The sequence below is a fragment of the Desmodus rotundus genome, chromosome 4 (genome assembly GCF_022682495.2).
Source record: "Desmodus rotundus isolate HL8 chromosome 4, HLdesRot8A.1, whole genome shotgun sequence".
Taxonomy (NCBI): Eukaryota; Metazoa; Chordata; class Mammalia; order Chiroptera; family Phyllostomidae; genus Desmodus; species Desmodus rotundus.
This window is the reverse complement of record NC_071390.1, coordinates 51188975-51205957: the sequence shown is the minus strand read 5'-3', so window position 1 is coordinate 51205957 and position 16983 is coordinate 51188975. Positions and strand designations below refer to the sequence as shown.

General features: G+C 38.0%; 1 protein-coding gene across 1 annotated transcript in view; it reads left to right on the top strand.

Annotated features, from left to right (window-relative positions):
- Positions 1-16983, top strand: part of MICU1 (mitochondrial calcium uptake 1) — a 214711-nt gene that overhangs the window by 57546 nt on the left and 140182 nt on the right. The window contains exons 3-4 of the mRNA XM_024561320.3: positions 3059-3233; positions 16162-16324. Coding sequence (XP_024417088.1) covers positions 3059-3233; positions 16162-16324 — 338 coding nt within the window. The remainder of the gene's footprint in view (positions 1-3058; positions 3234-16161; positions 16325-16983) is intronic.

The window sequence follows — 16983 nt, the reverse complement described above, 5'->3', positions numbered from 1 at the left end:
CTGTTGAGGTCATCACTAAGTTCACTGAGCATCCTTATAACCAGTGTTTTGAGCTCTGCATCCAGCAGACCGCTTGTCTCCATTTCGTTTAGTTCTCCTTCTCGAGTTTTGTTCCATTCCTTCACTTGGCTCATGCTTCTTTGTCTTCATATTTTGGCAGCCTCCCTGTGTTTGTTTCCACATACTGGATAGAGCTGCTATGAATCCCTGGCTTGGCCTAATGTAGTAAGTGTAATGTAGGGTCCATGTCACAGCCTCCCCTGTCACACAAGGTGGGCATTTGAGGTACGCCCCCCTTCTGCACCTGAGCCTTGGTTGGTGTTGGCCAATCAATGGGAGAGATTTACCCAGACTGATCAGCTGCAAGGACTGGCAGTGACCCCTGACCACCAGCCTCTGACCACTGTGGAGGATCAGCTGTGTCAGGCCCCACTCCACAGAGTAGGACCTACTTCAGCAGGGCTCTGGTGCCTGCTGAGTCTGTGCTTTGAGTGTTTTGATTGTAGAGGTGGTTGGGTGGTGGTGCTCTGACTGGTCTGTAGCTGTCTACTGGGTGCACAGGCTCTGTGGCCTCCCTGGAGTTGCAGGCCAAGGTCAGTCACCTCCTGTGTTCTATCTGGTGCCACCCGAATAAGCTACAAAGTAATCTGCAGTTGGATGCTACTTGTGCCGAGCTTGGTAGTGCTCAAGTGAGTCCAAACTGTAAACCAAGGCCAGCTGCTGCTACCGGGCCTGGGGCCACTTAGCAATAGGCATGGGGCACTAAGACCAGATGCTGTTTGTTTGAGAGAATTTGGGAAGATCTGAAGCATCAGCCAAGATGATCCATTTGTATGGAAAAGCCACTGGAAACAGCCTTGGCAGGCCCAAAACTTGGGTGGGGTATAGCCTCAGGGAATCATCAGGGCAGGGCAAACATTGTGAGCCAGGTTGGTGGAGTCTCCAGTATAGCTCCTGCCTGCCGGCTATGTGGCTCTGTGGGGGTAGGGCTCAGAAAAGAAGCAATAGCCTCAGCCAATACTTTTGTATGGGAGAAAGCTGCCCCTTAGCTGTCTCCCTGATGCCAGACAATTCAGTTTCTCCCATTTATCCCTGATGCCTTTCAAGCTGCTGCTCCTATGTCGGAGCTCAGAGGGAGTGAGTCCAAGTAAGTCCATTCATAGGCCCTTTAAGAGGAACTGCCAGAGACTAGCAGCCTCAATGCCCACTGGTTTTTACAACCAGAAGTTATCGCTTATCTTCCTGGCATTGGAACCCTGAGCTGGGGGGCCTGGTGTAGGGCTGGGACCCCTTGTTCCTGCAGTATTCCTCCCAATTTCTATCTGCCACATGTGGGTGTGGGACCAGCCCATTCCATGTCTCCACCATTCCTACCAGTCTGGATGTAGTTTCTTCTTTAATTCTGTAGTTGTAGGACTGCATTCAGCTTGATTTCTAATGGTTCTGAATAATCGTTGTTCTGTAGTTTAGTTGTAATTTTGATGTGGTTGTGCAAGGAGGCGAGCCATGTTTACCTACATTGTCATCTTGAAGTTCTCTCCCTCTATCTTGTAATATAACTGAAATTTTGTGCCCTTTAGCTAATACTTCCCTGTTTCCCCTCTCCCACCCCCTGGAAACCACCATTCCACTCTTTTTCCTCTTTGATTTTGACTTTTATATTCATCATTTAAATGGTATAATGTAGTATTTGTCCTTTTGTGTCCGCCTTATTTTATCCAATATGATGTTCTCTAGATTCATCTGTGTTGCTACAAATGGCAGAATTTCCTTCTTTGTTTAATGCTGAATAATATTCTATTGTATATACATAGTACATTGTATTTACCTTTTTGTCAATTGATAGACATGTCTTGGCTACTGTGAATAATGCAGCAATGAACATGGGAATATAGATCTCTTTGCGATCCTGATTTTCAGTTCCTTTGGGTACCTGCCCAGAAGTGGGATTGCCAAATCATATGGTACCTCTAGTGTTAGTGCTTAAGATTTAGTGTTTTCTGTAGTACATGTATTATCCCACCTACAGTATACCAAGTGATCCCTTTTCTCTACAGTTTCACCTACGCTTATTATCTGTGTTTTTTTTAATAAAAGCTATTCCACAAGGCATGAGGTAATATCTCATTAAAGTTTTGCTTTCTGTTTCCCTGATGATAATTGATACTGAGCACCTCTTCATGTATATGTTGGCCAGTTGTATATCTTCTCTGGAGAAATGTCTATTCCTTTGTCCATTTCTAATGGCTTACTTGGGGTTTTTTGCTGTGGGTTGTTTTTTGCTGTCATGTTACAAGAGTTCCTTATACATTTTTAATATTTACCCTTTATTAAATACATATTTTTGTAAATATTTTCTCCCATTCCTATGTTGCCTTTTCATTTTGTTGATTATTTGCTTTGCTGTGCTGCAGTTTCACATAATCCTGGCTGTCAATTTTGCTGTCAGTTTTTGCTTTTATTGCCTGCGTCTTTGGTGTCAAATCTTTTGTTTTTATTTATTTATTTTTAGAGAGAAGGGAAGGGAGAAAGAGAGGGAGAGAAACATCGTGTGGTTGCCTCTCATGTGTCCCCTACTGGGGACCTGGCGTGCAACCCAGGCATGTGCCCTAACTGGGAATTGAACCGGTGACTCTCTGCTTCACAGGCCTGTGCTCAACCCACTGAGCTATGCCAGCCAGGGCTCATATCCTTTGTTTTGAAAGCTGAATACTATTCTATATATATACCACATTTTCTTTATCCATTCATCTGTCAGTGGACATTTGGGTAGCTTCCACGTTTTAGCTATTGTGAATCATGCTGCTATTAATGTGAGTGTACAAATAAAAACATTTCCTCATTATCCTGCTTTCAGTTCTTTTGGATATATAACCAGAATTGTGATTGCTGGATCATATGATAGTTCTATTTTTAAAATTTTTTTTAGGAATCTCTTCATGTAGAACTTTTTACAAATTTCATTGCTATTGTTTCTGCTAAGCTGTATCTGAAAATATCTATTTGATTAATAGGATGGACCTTTTTGATTAATTTAGGATCTTTTTTGTATATCTAGAGCCCTTGCAGAATCTCCACCATCTGCAAACAACCTAAAGAGTGAACTTGGTGACAAAGGAAAGAACAAAGATGAAGGGGAGGCTTACACCCATGAAAAAAGTGATGGAGGTGTTTGTCCTGAGCCTTACCCAGAAGAGAAGAAGAAGAAACGCTCTGGATTCAGAGACAGAAAAGTAGGAAACACAGTTTTATAAATTAATCATAACTATAGTTAATTCAAAATTCAGATAATGCAGTTGAATCTCTTTTATGATGTATTTCAGGTGGTTCATGTTCATCTTGAAGTTATTTACCTTTTCACTATTTTCTGTCATGTTTTAAGGCAAACATACTCTTGGAATATGAAGTTAATGGGGTTATGAAAAGGACCTACGATTGGTAATCAGGATTAAAACATGCTTTCCTCTTTCTTTCAATTCAGCTACCCAACATTGATTCTTTCTTCCTGGATCTTTCTGATGTTGAATGTTCTCATATATATTAATTGAGTCTGTGTGGTAATACAGATTTATGATGCCAGATTGTAAAGGCAGAATAAAATCTCTTGGGAAATATACAATTATTTCCAGAAAATCCACTAATTTTGAGGACAGCATAAACTTCAAATGACTTCAGCATTCAATGTTTTTAACTCCAATTGCTGTTTTACAGCTCTATGTCAGAAAAATTTTAGTTTCACTATAACAATGCCTATGATATTGGGCATTTGAATTCAGCAGACATGATTGGTGAAAGGTCAAAAGGGTGAATTTATTAGATATTTTGCATATTAACATTAAAATTCAGGGAATTGCCTTCATTTGCTAAAATATAGCTAATCAATGCAAGAAGATAATTTGAGTTATTTCTGTGTTGTGTGTTTGTGGTATATATTTACAGAAAGTTTCTTTGAGATATTTGAATTTTCTGTTTGTCCTTTTATATGAAGTTATTGAATAAGTTTTCTCACTTTCTAAATTCATTTCTTATTGAGGTGAATTCAAACAAAAGTTACTATATTTTTCGGACTATAAGGCGCACTCCTCCCCCCAAATTTGGGGGGAAATGGGGTGCGTCTTATAGTCCGAATGTAGCCTACCTGCTTCACGGTGGGGCTGGGCGGGGGAGGGGGGGGGTGGTTCTCCAATTTTCCTCTAAAGCCTGGGCGTGTCTTATGGTCCAGTGCGTCTTATGGTCTGAAAAATATGGTAGGTATCACAAGTTAATTGTTAACTACCCCAGTGTTTGCACAATAATACATTTATTTAAATCTTTTGCCAAGTCAATTCAAGAAAGTTCAAATTTATCTTACTCCAGCAGTTTCATTTAAGTTGCACTCAAACATCCCAAATAAACACTTATTTTTGAACCTTCCACTTTCCACTCCCACTTTCTGTTCAAAAGACGACCATATCTCTTATGTCACCGAAAAAATGAAAGCTATCAATGCAAATTTGTAATTTTCATAGCTATAAAACCTTTCTGGTCTGTGTTTGAAATAGTTCTTACTGCTTTTACTAAAGTCTCAGTGGAAGAGCTGTTTTTCCTGTACAAGCATATCCATTCCACATTATATCCTGTCTCACCAAAAACTGATGTCACTTATTCTTTCTTTATGCTGTTTTGTTTTCAGTTGCTCTGTGTCTGTTTTTCTTTTACATAGTCTCCATAGGTATATTAAAGATTCTTCTGTATTTAATTAAATAATAAACTGAATTTTTGACTATGCAATTTTCCTAGCTTCTCTCCCATTTATTTACATTCTTTCCCTGCCACACCATACTGCTCCACTTTCTACATGCTATTTTTGACATCCTCAGTTTTCATTTAAACTTTCTGCTTTTGTTCTTTTATGTTCTCTTGATTTTTATGTAACACTTCAAATACACAAGAAAAAAAATAAGGACTACTCTGTTGAACATATATGAACCCAACACTTGTTTTTGTCAGGTTTTAACATTTTGCTATATTTGTTTCAGTTTTTTTTTAAAGAAGAAATGAAATTAATATAAAAAATACATTGCTGTATGTTTTTTTGAGATTTTTAAATTTTTTTAAAAAATATATTTATTGATTATGCTATTACAGTTGTCCCATTCCCCTCCCCACTCCACTCCATCCTGCCCACCCCCTCCCTCCCACATTCCCCCCTATAGTTCATGTCCATGGGTCATACTTATAAGTTCTTTGGCTTCTACATTTCCTACACTATTCTTACCCTCCCCCTGTCTATTTTCCACCTATCATCTATGCTACTTATTCTCTGTACCTTTACCCCCCTCTCCCTCTCCCACTCCCCTATTGACACCCCTCCATGTGATCTCCATCTCTATGGTTCTGTTCCTGTTCTAGTTGTTTGCCTAGTTTGCTCTTGTTTTTGTTTTAGGTGTGGTCGTTAATACTGTGAGTTTGCTGTCATTTTTACTGTTCCTATTTTTGATCTTCTTTTTCTTAGGTAACTCCCTTTAACATTTCATATAATAAGGGCTTGGTGATGATGAACTTCTTTAACTTGACCTTATCTGAGAAGCACTTTATCTTCCCTTCCATTCTAAATGATAGCTTTGCTGGATACAGTAATCTTGGATGTAGGTCCTTGCCTTTCATGACTTGGAATACTTCTTGCCAGCCCCTTCTTGCCTATAAGGTCTCTTTTGAGAAATCAGCTGACAGTCTTATGGGAACCCCTTTGTAGGTAACTGTGTCCTTTTCTCTTGCTGCTTCTAAGATTCTCTCCTTCTGCTTAATCTTGGCTAATGTAATGATGATGTGCCTTGGTGTGTTCCTTCTTGGGTCCAGCTTCTTTGGGACTCTCTGAGCTTCCTGGACTTCCTGGAAGTCTATTTCCTTTGCCAGACTGGGGAAGTTCTCCTTCATTATTTGTTCAAATAAGTTTTCAATTTTTTGTTCTTCCTCTTCTCCTTCTGGCACCCCTATAATTCGGACGTTGGAATGTTTCAAGATGTCCTGGGGGTTCCTAAGCCTCTCCTCATTTTTCCGACTTCTTGTTTCTTCATTCTTTTCTGGTTGGATGTTTGTTTCTTCCTTCTGGTCCACACTGTTGATTTGAGTGCCAGTTGCCTTCGCATCACTATTGGTTCCCTGTACATTTTCCTTTGTTTCTCTTAGCATAGGCTTCATTTTTTCATCTGGTTTTCGAACAGATTCAACCAATTCTGTGAGCATCCTTATTACCAATGTTTTGAACTGTGCGTCTGATAGGTTGGCTATCTCTTCCTCCCTTAGTTGTATTTTTTCTGGAGCTTTGAAGTGTTCTGTCACTCGGGCCTTTTTTTTTTTTTTGTCTTTGCGTGGCTGTTACTTTAAGGGGCGGAGCCTTAGGTGTTCCCCAGGGAGGGGTATTGCTGGTCACTGCGCTGTGATGCTGTACATGGGGGAGGGGCTGAGACGGAGCAATGGCGCCCGCTCCACTCTGCCGGATCTCAGTCTTTCACTCTGCTATCCGCAATCAAACTGTGCCCTTCTGGTGCTGGTTCCCGAGTGGGTGGGCTTGTGCAGACTCCAGGCCCCCGTGGGTCTCTCCAACGACCTCCCCCTCAAGGCTGGGAGTCTCTCCTTCTGCCGCCCCAACCCCCACGGGCGTTTTTAATCAGAGGTTTGAGACTTTATTTCCTCGCGCTGGAGCCCTGGGTTAAGCAGTCTGCTTCACTCCCCGCTGTTTGTCTGGTTTATCTGTGTGCGAATGTGGGGCCGCAGGGTCTGCTAGTGGCCAGACTGCCTGCCCTGTTTGTCCCACACTCAGCCAGTCTCAGTCCCGCCACGGCTAAGAGAGTCCTCTCGACCCTGGCTACCCGTCTCCACCCCTCCAACCGGTCTGGATGAATGTTCCTTTTTTTATCCCCTTGGTGTCGGACTTCCTTGCCGTTCAATTTTCTGTCAGTTCTGGTTGTGCAAGGAGGCGCAGTGTGTCTACCTATGCTGCCATCTTGGTTCTCTGTATATTCTTTTCGATCCCATTTTTCTCTCTCCCACTTTAGAGTGGAACTAAAGGTAAACTAGTGGTAAACTAGTTTAGAGGTAAACTAGTGTCCTGAATTTACTATTTATTATTTCCATTTATGGCCTGATTCTTTTGTGAGTTTTATTTTAACTTAAAAAATTTACATATGCAAAGAGTTAGGACAATTATATCACTTAGTTCATGGATACATTTTTTGTTAGTTTGTACACGCTCCTCTCTTTTATTTTGTTTTGCTTTAATTTTAATTTTTTAATTTTATTGTCCCTTCTGAAACCTTAAGTCAGGGGTGTCCAACCCACAGCCTGCAGGCTGCGTGCAGCCCAGGTTGACTATGAACGCAGCCCACCACAAAATTGTAAATTTACTTAAAACATTATGAGATTTTTTTTGTGATTATGTGTCACAGTGTCAAGTAAAATAAACATCTGTACATTCTCGCTATTTGTATGCATGTGTGGCTTCAGGTTTACAGTGGCGTGCAGCTTCCAGTGTGTTATCTTCCAAGTGCAGACAGTAGAATTGACACCATCAGACGTTATATGTGCTTGTGGTGATTTAGCAAGGCAGTGATCAATAATATTTCAACCTACCATGGCAACATTAGGCATTTAATGTTATTTAGAAGTCAGGTGAGCATTCTTACTTGACTATTAAAGTTATTTCCATACCTCCATGGCACCTCACACATCGCCTGCCACGCTTTACAATCTGCCCTCCGTCTCGCCCTGCATCGGCAGCCAAGAGAGCTTTGGAAGGGCCCAAACCTTGCTTTCTAGTTTCTTTCAATTAATTTTCAAAATAAAAGTAAATAAAGCTCCTTATGTCTTATTATTTTTTTAATGCCAGCATGGCTTCTACAATATCTCAAAAGAAAAAAGAACCCCCCAAAAGAAAAATTACAGATAAAGAAGGTTGTTCAATGAAAGTAGCCAGCTACTTTTTTGTTGAGGCAGATATTTGCTTCAGTTTTGTTTTTTAAGAAGAAATGAAATTAATATAAAAAGTACATTGCTATATTCTTTTCAATGCCATTTTTCTCTCTTCCACTTCAGAGTGGAACTAAAGGTAAAATAGTGGTAACTACTTTAGAGTTAAACTAGTGTCCTGAATTTACTATTAATTATTTCTATGTATGACCTGGTTGTTTTGTACACTCTGCTTAATTTGTATGGAATTTGTGTGAGTTTTTAAAGACTATAATTTGAAAGGCATTATATGCAAAAACATGCTGTCAAATTCAACGCGTATGAAAGATCGTGTTCAAGGACAAAATAGCAGAACTGAAAAAAAGTCTGTTCTCAACAAAAACTTTTTCAGAAAGTTATAACTCGGGCAGATTCCATTGTAAAAGCTAGTTATGTAGTAGCATATTTAATAGCAAAAAAATCAAAACCATTTACTCATGGTAAGTTTATTAAGCAATGCATAGAAAGCGTGGCAGATACAATTTGCCCTGAAAAAAAAGGGGCATACTTCTAAAATCAGTTTGTCTCACCAGACTATAGCCAGGCAAATTGAAGAAATTAGAAAGTCTATCAAAAGAAGTTTGGAGAGTAAAGCTGCTAATTTTAAATTTTATGTTTTGGCGATGAGCGATAGCGCTAATGCTACAGATATGGTTCAACTTGCGATTTTTATTAGAGGTATTGATGATCAATATAATGTCACTGAAGAAATGACTTTTTTAGTGCCCTTAAAAGACACAACTAAATCAAGAGACTTATAAGCAGTAAAAAATACGTTACAGTGATTTTCTTTGTCCATTGTCAACTTATCTGGTATAGTCACTGACGGTGCCCTGGCGATGGTATGTGAAAGAGAGGTTTCTGTAAAATTAATAGAAGACAATGCAATTGCCTCCCAGAACTCACATTTGATGAAGTATCATTGCATTGTACATCAAGAAAATTTATGCACAAAAGCTTTAAAAATGTTTAACGTCACGCAAATCTTCATCAAGACTGTGAATTTCCTAAGAGCCAAGGGATTGAATCATCGCCAGTTCTAGGAATTCCTTATAAGTATTGGTGCTGACTATAGTGACATCTTTACTTTTCGGAAGTAAGATGGCTAAGTTGAGGCCAAATGTTGAAAAGATTTTATGGTTTGCAACATTTTACCGTTTATGGTGTTAAAAGACAAATTTATGCCAGAACTTGACGCTGAAAACTGGCCTACAAATTTAGCATTTTTAGTGGATTTAACTGCTCATTTAAATGAGTCAAGCATGCATCTTGGAGGTGAAAACCAACTTATCAATACCATGGTTCAAACCATAACAGCGTTCCAAATGAAACTGAAATTGGCAGGGTCAAATTAAGGCAAACAATCTTACGCATTTTGACATGTTGGCTAAACACAGTCCTATGAACAGTGAAAAATATGCAGCCTTGCTTTTTGATTTGATACAAAAATTTGAAAACAGATTTCAAGATTTCCAGGAAAATAATCAATATTTTGCTATATTTGCAACTCCATTTTCAGTTGACATAAGTCATTACCTGCCAATTTCCAAATGGAATGCATAGAGCTGCAATCGGGCATTCAACTTAAAGTAAACTTTGGTCATGTCTCTTTACTGGGTTTTTGTAGGTCCTGTCTTCCCAGACAAATATCCCTTGCTTCACAATCACACCTTATTCGTGTCATCACTATCTGGCAGCACCTACATTTGCGAGCAACTATTTTCAAGAATGAAACACATTAAGAGTAAAATTAGAACCAAAATATCTGATGAACACCTTGAGAACTCACTGAGAATTGCAGCTACTTCTATCAAATCAGATATTGATGCGCTAGTTTCTCAAATACAATGTCAAACATCCCACTAGTTTTATATTACCCCCTTTTCTTTTACTTTTATAATAAAAAATATTAAAAGTCAATGACATTTTATTACTTAGACATGTACATTTTCTGTATTAGTGATCACAAACCTGGGACCTGCTTGACAATTTTAAAAGATTATTGAAAGGGCTGCTACATAATTAGGGTTATTCTGTGAGGACATTTTTGCTTATTTCTGGTGATGAATATCACAGAAATTCTGCGTGGACCTTTTTTTTGTTCATCAGAGTTCATTAGTGTTTGTGTATTTAATGGGTGGTCCAAGACAACTCTTCTTCTTCCAGTGTGGCCCAGAGATGCCAAAAGGCTGGCCACCCCTGCCATAAGTCCTCAGTTCTGAAAAATTCTCACACATTGCATCAGTATTGCTTCACTGTCATTGCTTTTCTTTTGAAACTCCACGTGGACCCAAAAGAACCTATCCTGCAGAGCCTTAGGTATTTGCCAGGGCGGGGCAACCCACGTCGCTGCGTTATGGTGCTGTATGTGGGAGAGGGGTCCAAGAGGGAACAATGCTGCTTGCTCCACTCTGACTCTTGGCCAGCTTTCAGTCACTTCCCCTGCTACCCATAAGCAAATTGGGCCCTTCTGGTGCTGATTCCCCGGGTGGATGGGTTTGTGTACGTTCTAGGATCCTGTGGGTCTCTCTAACAAAGTATCCTGTGAGGCTGGGAGTTTCTCCCCCTCCCTCAACCCCCACAGATTTTTATAGCTAGAGGTTTTGAGGTTTTCTTTTCCTATGCTGGAACCCTGGGTTGCATGGTCTGTCTTGCTCCCTAATTGTTCCTCTCAGTTTATCTGCACACAAATGTGGGACCGCCCAGTCTGCCAGTCGCCTCACCTGCCCAGTCCTCCAGCTGCCACCTTGCCACGTGTCTTTTCCACCCCGGCTGCCCATCTCCACCCTCCCTATCAGTCTGGATGAATGTTTCTTTAACTCCCTGGTTATCAGACTTCCATACAGTTCGATTTTCTGGCAGTTCTGGTTATTTTTTGTTTATTTTTTGTTGTCCCTCTTTTGGTTGTGTGAGGAGGCAAAGTGTATTCTACCTACACCTGCATCTTGGCCGGAAGTCCAGTATTTGCATTTTTTGTGACTGGCTTATTGAGCTGAGTATAATGTTCTCAAGGTTCATCATGTAACATAAGTCTGAATTTTCTTTCTTTTTACCATATATTGCTCATCCATTTATCCATTGATAAATGGGTTGTTTCTATATTTTAGCTATTGTCAATAATGCTACTATGCACATGGGTATACAAATATCTCTTTGAGATTCTACTTCCCATTCTTTTGTGTATTTACCTAGAAGTTAAATTGCTTCATCATTGGTCATTCTATTTTTAATTTTTTTAATGTAACCACAAAACTGTTTTCCACAGTGCTGTACCATTTTATATTGTCACCAGCAAGGATTCTACTTTTTCCACATCCTTGCCAACACCTATTATTTTGTATTTTTTAATATCAGCCATGCTAATGGATGTGAAGGTATCTCAGTGTACCATTCATTTGCATTTCTCTAGTGATCAGTTATGTTAAAATTCTTTTCATGTGTTTATTGGCCATTTGTATACCACCTTTGGAGAAATATCTATTCACATCCTTTCCCCATTTTTTAACTTGGTTTTTGTTTTGCTTTTTTTTATTGTTGAGTTTAGGAGTTGTCTATATAATCTGGTTGTTAATTCATTATCACATGTATAGTTTGCAATTATTTACTCTCATTCTGTAGATTGCCTGTTTACTCTGTCGACATTATCTCTTGATGGACAAAATTTTTATGACCTTAACTCATTTATTCACCTTGCACTTGAATATTTCCTATGTTGTGGAACTCTTTGTCTCATTTTGTAATACTGTTACCATTAGAAGTTCCCTACTTGGCCAAAATCTTGTTTGTGACTTTTATCCATGAGCCTAGTTCTGCTATTCAGTGTCATATAGGATATCTGAATTTTTATTTTTTTATTGTTGTTCTATTACAGTCGTCCCAATTTTCCCCCATTACTCTCCCCTGCCCCACCCACCCCCAGAGTTAATGCCCACCCTGTTTTCCATATCCATGAGAATGTCTGAACTTTTAAAAAATAATTATTTTACTAATTTACAGAGGAACCCAATAAATTGATGTTTATAGGAATCATTTCATTCTTTATAGTTTTATTACCCAAATGTGCATCCCTAGATATATGGTTTAATCTTCCTTGTTTTTTTATCCTCACCCAAGAAATATTTTTGCATTGCCTTTTTTTTAGAGAAAAGAAGGGACAGGAAAAAACATCAGTGCAAGAGAAGCATTGATTGGTGGCCTCCTTTAGTTGCCTGGACTGTACCGCCCGGACGGGGAACTGTGTGCACATAGACTTCGGATTGAACCCACAACCTAGGCGTGTACGTGACTGGGAATAGAACCTACAACCTTTCGGTTATGGGACGATGTTCCAACCAACTGAGCTACACTAGCCAGGATCCTGTTTTGTTTTTGATGATATCTTTTAATCTAGCAGAACCCAGGCCATTTTACCAATAAGGTTTTCTACTGTCAGGATTTTCATGATGTTTATTCTCAGTGAAAGTCAACACATTCCTCTGTTCTCTGTATTACCTGAATATTGGCAACTGGATCCTGTGTCTTGATCAGACTCAGATTTTATCTTTGGGACAAGACTATAGAACGTACTGTATTCTTTTGTCAGGAGGCACCTGATGTCTAATGCTTATCTTTTTATGATAGTAGCAGATATTGATGTTCGGTGGCTGCATTTATTAATTCATTGGGGTTGCAAAATGGTGATATTGTATTTTTATCATATCATTTTTATTTATTTATTTAACCTAATGGAATCAATTTTATTAAATATTCAGAATAAGACAATAGAATGTACTGCTTACATGCTCAAATAGATAAATATAGCCATAATAGTTGAAATAGAAAAAGTGATTGAAAATCAAAACAGAAATAAAACTAGAATAGTTAGTAATGAACATTAGAAATATTTTTAATTTTTTAAATTTTTTATAACTTAGTGGGGAGACATTGGTTAATAAAATTATATAGGTTTTCTTTTACATGTATTAATTGGACTACTTTATAAAGAGACATTTTTCCCTCATCTGTCGTATAATTGCTACTACTACTTGGCTACCATTTGGTGCAGTTAGGAAATATAATACCTGAATTTTGATCCAGTTAATGTCCAGCTGTTTTATTGAAGATAACTGTCTTAACACCATGATGCTCAAGAATGTTTTAAGTCAATGATTGAACATAACTATTATAATTCTATTATTAATTTTTTTTTCTCCTGGCTAAACATATAATAATATCCTTCAACAGTTTTTGATACATCTTAGTTTCCTAGCCTTTGTTATATTGGACCCTGTATTCTGAACCCTTTGTATAATAATTTGTTAGTGTTCCTTTTAACATGACCACTTAAAAGGTGGCTGCTCCATATCAATTGATATGGAATGATCTCTAAGATACGTTGCTAAGTGGAAAAAAATACAAAATGTATACTATACATCTATACAAAACTCTACCAGTGCAGGAATGTAGAAGTGTATTACTTTCCTCGGCCTATTGTTTTACACTAAAACTAATCAATGGTATTAAGCAGCATAAGTTAGTGATTCTTGTAATAACCAGGGAATCTGATTTTTAGTCTGAAAATCATTGACTTTTTTTCTCTTTTATTTTTAAAGTATTTTTTATTGATTATGCTATTACAGTTTTCCCAATTTTCCCCCTTTATCCTCCCTCCACCCTGTCCCCCCAACCCTCCAGCATCACCCCCGCCCCATAGTTCATGTCCATGGGTTATACATCTAAGTTCTTTGAGTCCTCTGTTTCCTATACCATTTTGTGTCTCTCCCTGTCATTTTTATGCCTACCAATTATGCTGCTTCTTCCTTGTACCTTTTCCGCCCTATTCCTCCACTCCCCTACCCCTCTGAAATCCTTCTGTGTGATGTCCATTTCTCTGATTCTGTTCCTGTTCTGGTTGTTTGCTTGGTTTTTGTTTTTGTTGTTTTTCTTTTTGGTTCATTTGTTGATAGTTGTGGGTTTGTTGTCATTTTACTGTTCATATTTTTGGTCTCCTTTTTCTTAGATAAGTCCCTTTAACATTTCATATAATAATGGCTTGGTGATGATGAACTCCTTTAACTTGACCTTAACTGGGAAGCACTTTATCTGCCCTTCCATTCTAAATGATAGCTTTGCTGGATAGAGTCATCTTGGATATAGGTCCTTGCTTTTCATGACTTCAAATACTTCTTTCTAGACCCTTCTTGCCTGCAAGATTTCTTTTGAGAAATCAGCTGACAGTCTTATGGGAATTCCTTTGTAGGTACCTGTCTCCTTTTCTCTTAGGATTCTCTCTTATATTTAATCTTGGGTAACTTAATGATGATGTGCCTTGGTGTGTTCCTCTTTGGGTCCAACTTCTTTGGGACTCTGGGCTTCCTGGACTTCCTAGAAGTCTATTTCCTTCGCCAGATTGGGGAAGTTTTCCTTCATTATTTCTTCAAATAAGTTTTCAATTTCTTGCTGTTGTTCTTCTCTTTCTGGCACCCCTATAATTTGGATATTGGAACATTTCAGGTTGTCCTAGAGGTTTGTAAGACTCTCTTCTCTTTTTTGAATTCTTGTGTCTTTATTCTGATCTGGTTGGATGTTTATTTCTTCCTTTTGTTACAAATTGTTGCTTTAAGTCCTGGTTTCCTCCCTGTCACTGTTGGTTCCCTGAATATTTTGCTTTATTTCACTTTGGGTATCCTTCATTGTTTTTTCATTTATCGACCAAGCTCAATCAGTTCTGTGAGCATTTTGATTACCAGGGCTTTAAATTCTCCATCAGATAGATTGGCTATCTCCTCACCACTTAGTTCTCCTACTGAGGTTTTGCTGTGTTCTTTTGTTTGGGCCATATTTCTTTGTCTTGGAGCACCTATTAAGTTGTACAGGGGCTTGACCTCAAATTGATCATCTAGTGAGGACTGACATTTACAGCAATAGCTGTGTTAATATGCAAATTAAAAAATTCACAGTGTTTTTCTTAATGTTATGGGTTGCTTTATAGACATTGAACTGATGGGAGTTTAGATCATATTGCCCTTGACCCATTTTCTAACGAATTACTTATAAGATACTATTTGTTGTTGATGTCTCAACATATAAAATTCAGGTATGAGAAAAATCTCTTCACCATAGTATTATGTACTTGGTTTTTGGTGAAAAAGACTTCTTTCATACCTGAATTTGTAAAATACTATACGGAAAAGACAGTATTTTGAATGTTTCATGAACAGAATGTGGACTTGGATCCGGATAAGGAAATGGAGTTTCATTTAATATTATATACTCTTTTAGTTAAATGTATGTCTTATTTGATTTTGTTCCTATTCAAATATTTGCTGTGCACTTCAAACTTTACTCTTTTCTAAATAAGCTGTATACAGAGAATCTCTGGCAGTTTGCTTAATTTTATAGAAAAAAGTAGACATTTTATTGTTTGAGACCAATTAATAATTGAATTTCCATGGTATATAATTTTATTTTTTTTAATGTTATTATTTCATGTACTTTGTATTTGAAAGACCATTAGCTGTTCATGCCCACGAAGTCCCAAGTCTGTTTTGTTTTAGGATTCAGGAAATTGCATAAAAGTAAAGTCTATAAAATCAATTCTTTTTTACAAAACTTGGTATTTAAGAATCCATAAGCTATTATTTATATGGCTTTATACCCTGATGCTCTGTTACCAAGATGTTTTGAATTCTCATGACATTTTTCAATTTTGCTAGCTTTCAGTGATTTCAGAAATAAGAAAATTCTGTTTTTAAAATGTATTTACTTATTCATTTTTAGAGAGGGAAATGGATGGACAGAGAGGGAGAGAAACATCAATGTGTGGTTGCCTCTCATGTGCCCCTTACTGGGGACCTGGCCTGCAACCCAGGCATGTGCCCCGACTGGGAATGGAACCAGCAACCCTTTGGTTCACAGGCTCGCACTCAATCCACGGAGCCACACCAGCCAGGGCATTATTATTAGAAAATTCTTTTTAAAAAATTCTAAACAAGTTAACACAAGCGTTGCCTGAAATGGAGTATGAAAGGTATATTGGAAGAAATAGATTCAAGAATTTTGAAATTCAAATTTATATCTAATATAAAAAATATCCAGTAATAAAAAAGTGATATAATCAAATTTCCCAAAAAATAAGATACGAAATATATAAAAATGAGAATTGCTTAATAGTAACACTTGAATTTCTAATTTTAGGTAATGGAATATGAGAATAGGATTAGAGCATATTCCACACCAGACAAAATCTTCCGATATTTTGCCACCTTGAAAGTAATCAGTGAGCATGGTGAATCTGAAGTGTTTATGACTCCACAAGATTTTGTGCGATCCATTACACCCAATGAAAAACAACCAGAACGTAAGTTGCTATTGTGAAAAATAACATTGTGATATTTATTTTGCTATATGTTACTTCGTTACTTTCCATGTATTGCCTAAACTTTATAGGTCCATGCAGTAATTATATTCTCCACGTAGCTACTGTGTGCCAGGCATTATGCTGGGCTTTAGGAGCACAGAAGGGGAGCCTACAGTCTAATGTGGCAATCCCAAACCAGGGTGAAGGATTGAGGGGACTGTACTCCTCCAGCCTTTAATGAGAATGTTCCTGAAGGCAATGCATTATATATGTGACTACTACCATCTAGTTACTCTTTAGTGAGGAGACAGAGAAAGTAAGAGGTAATTTCAGGAAGTTCGTGAATTGTTAAAGAATGAAGGTGCTGTGGCAGTATAAAGAAGAGGCACTCAGCTAAATCTGAAAGTTGGGAGACTAGTTCCTAAAGAATATATCTAACTTTGGATAAAAGCCTATATAGGCGTTGCACTTACTTTACAAAGAGTTTAAATAAACCATCTTAAATATGCTCAAAGAATAGTGGGAAAGATGTCTCATGTAGAGGACATAGCCTGAACAAATGAGGTATGACGAAAGAAAATAAATGGCTTAATATTGTAAGTTAAGCATAACAATTTACAGATGTTTATGGGAGACATGCTGGGGAAAATAACAGATCA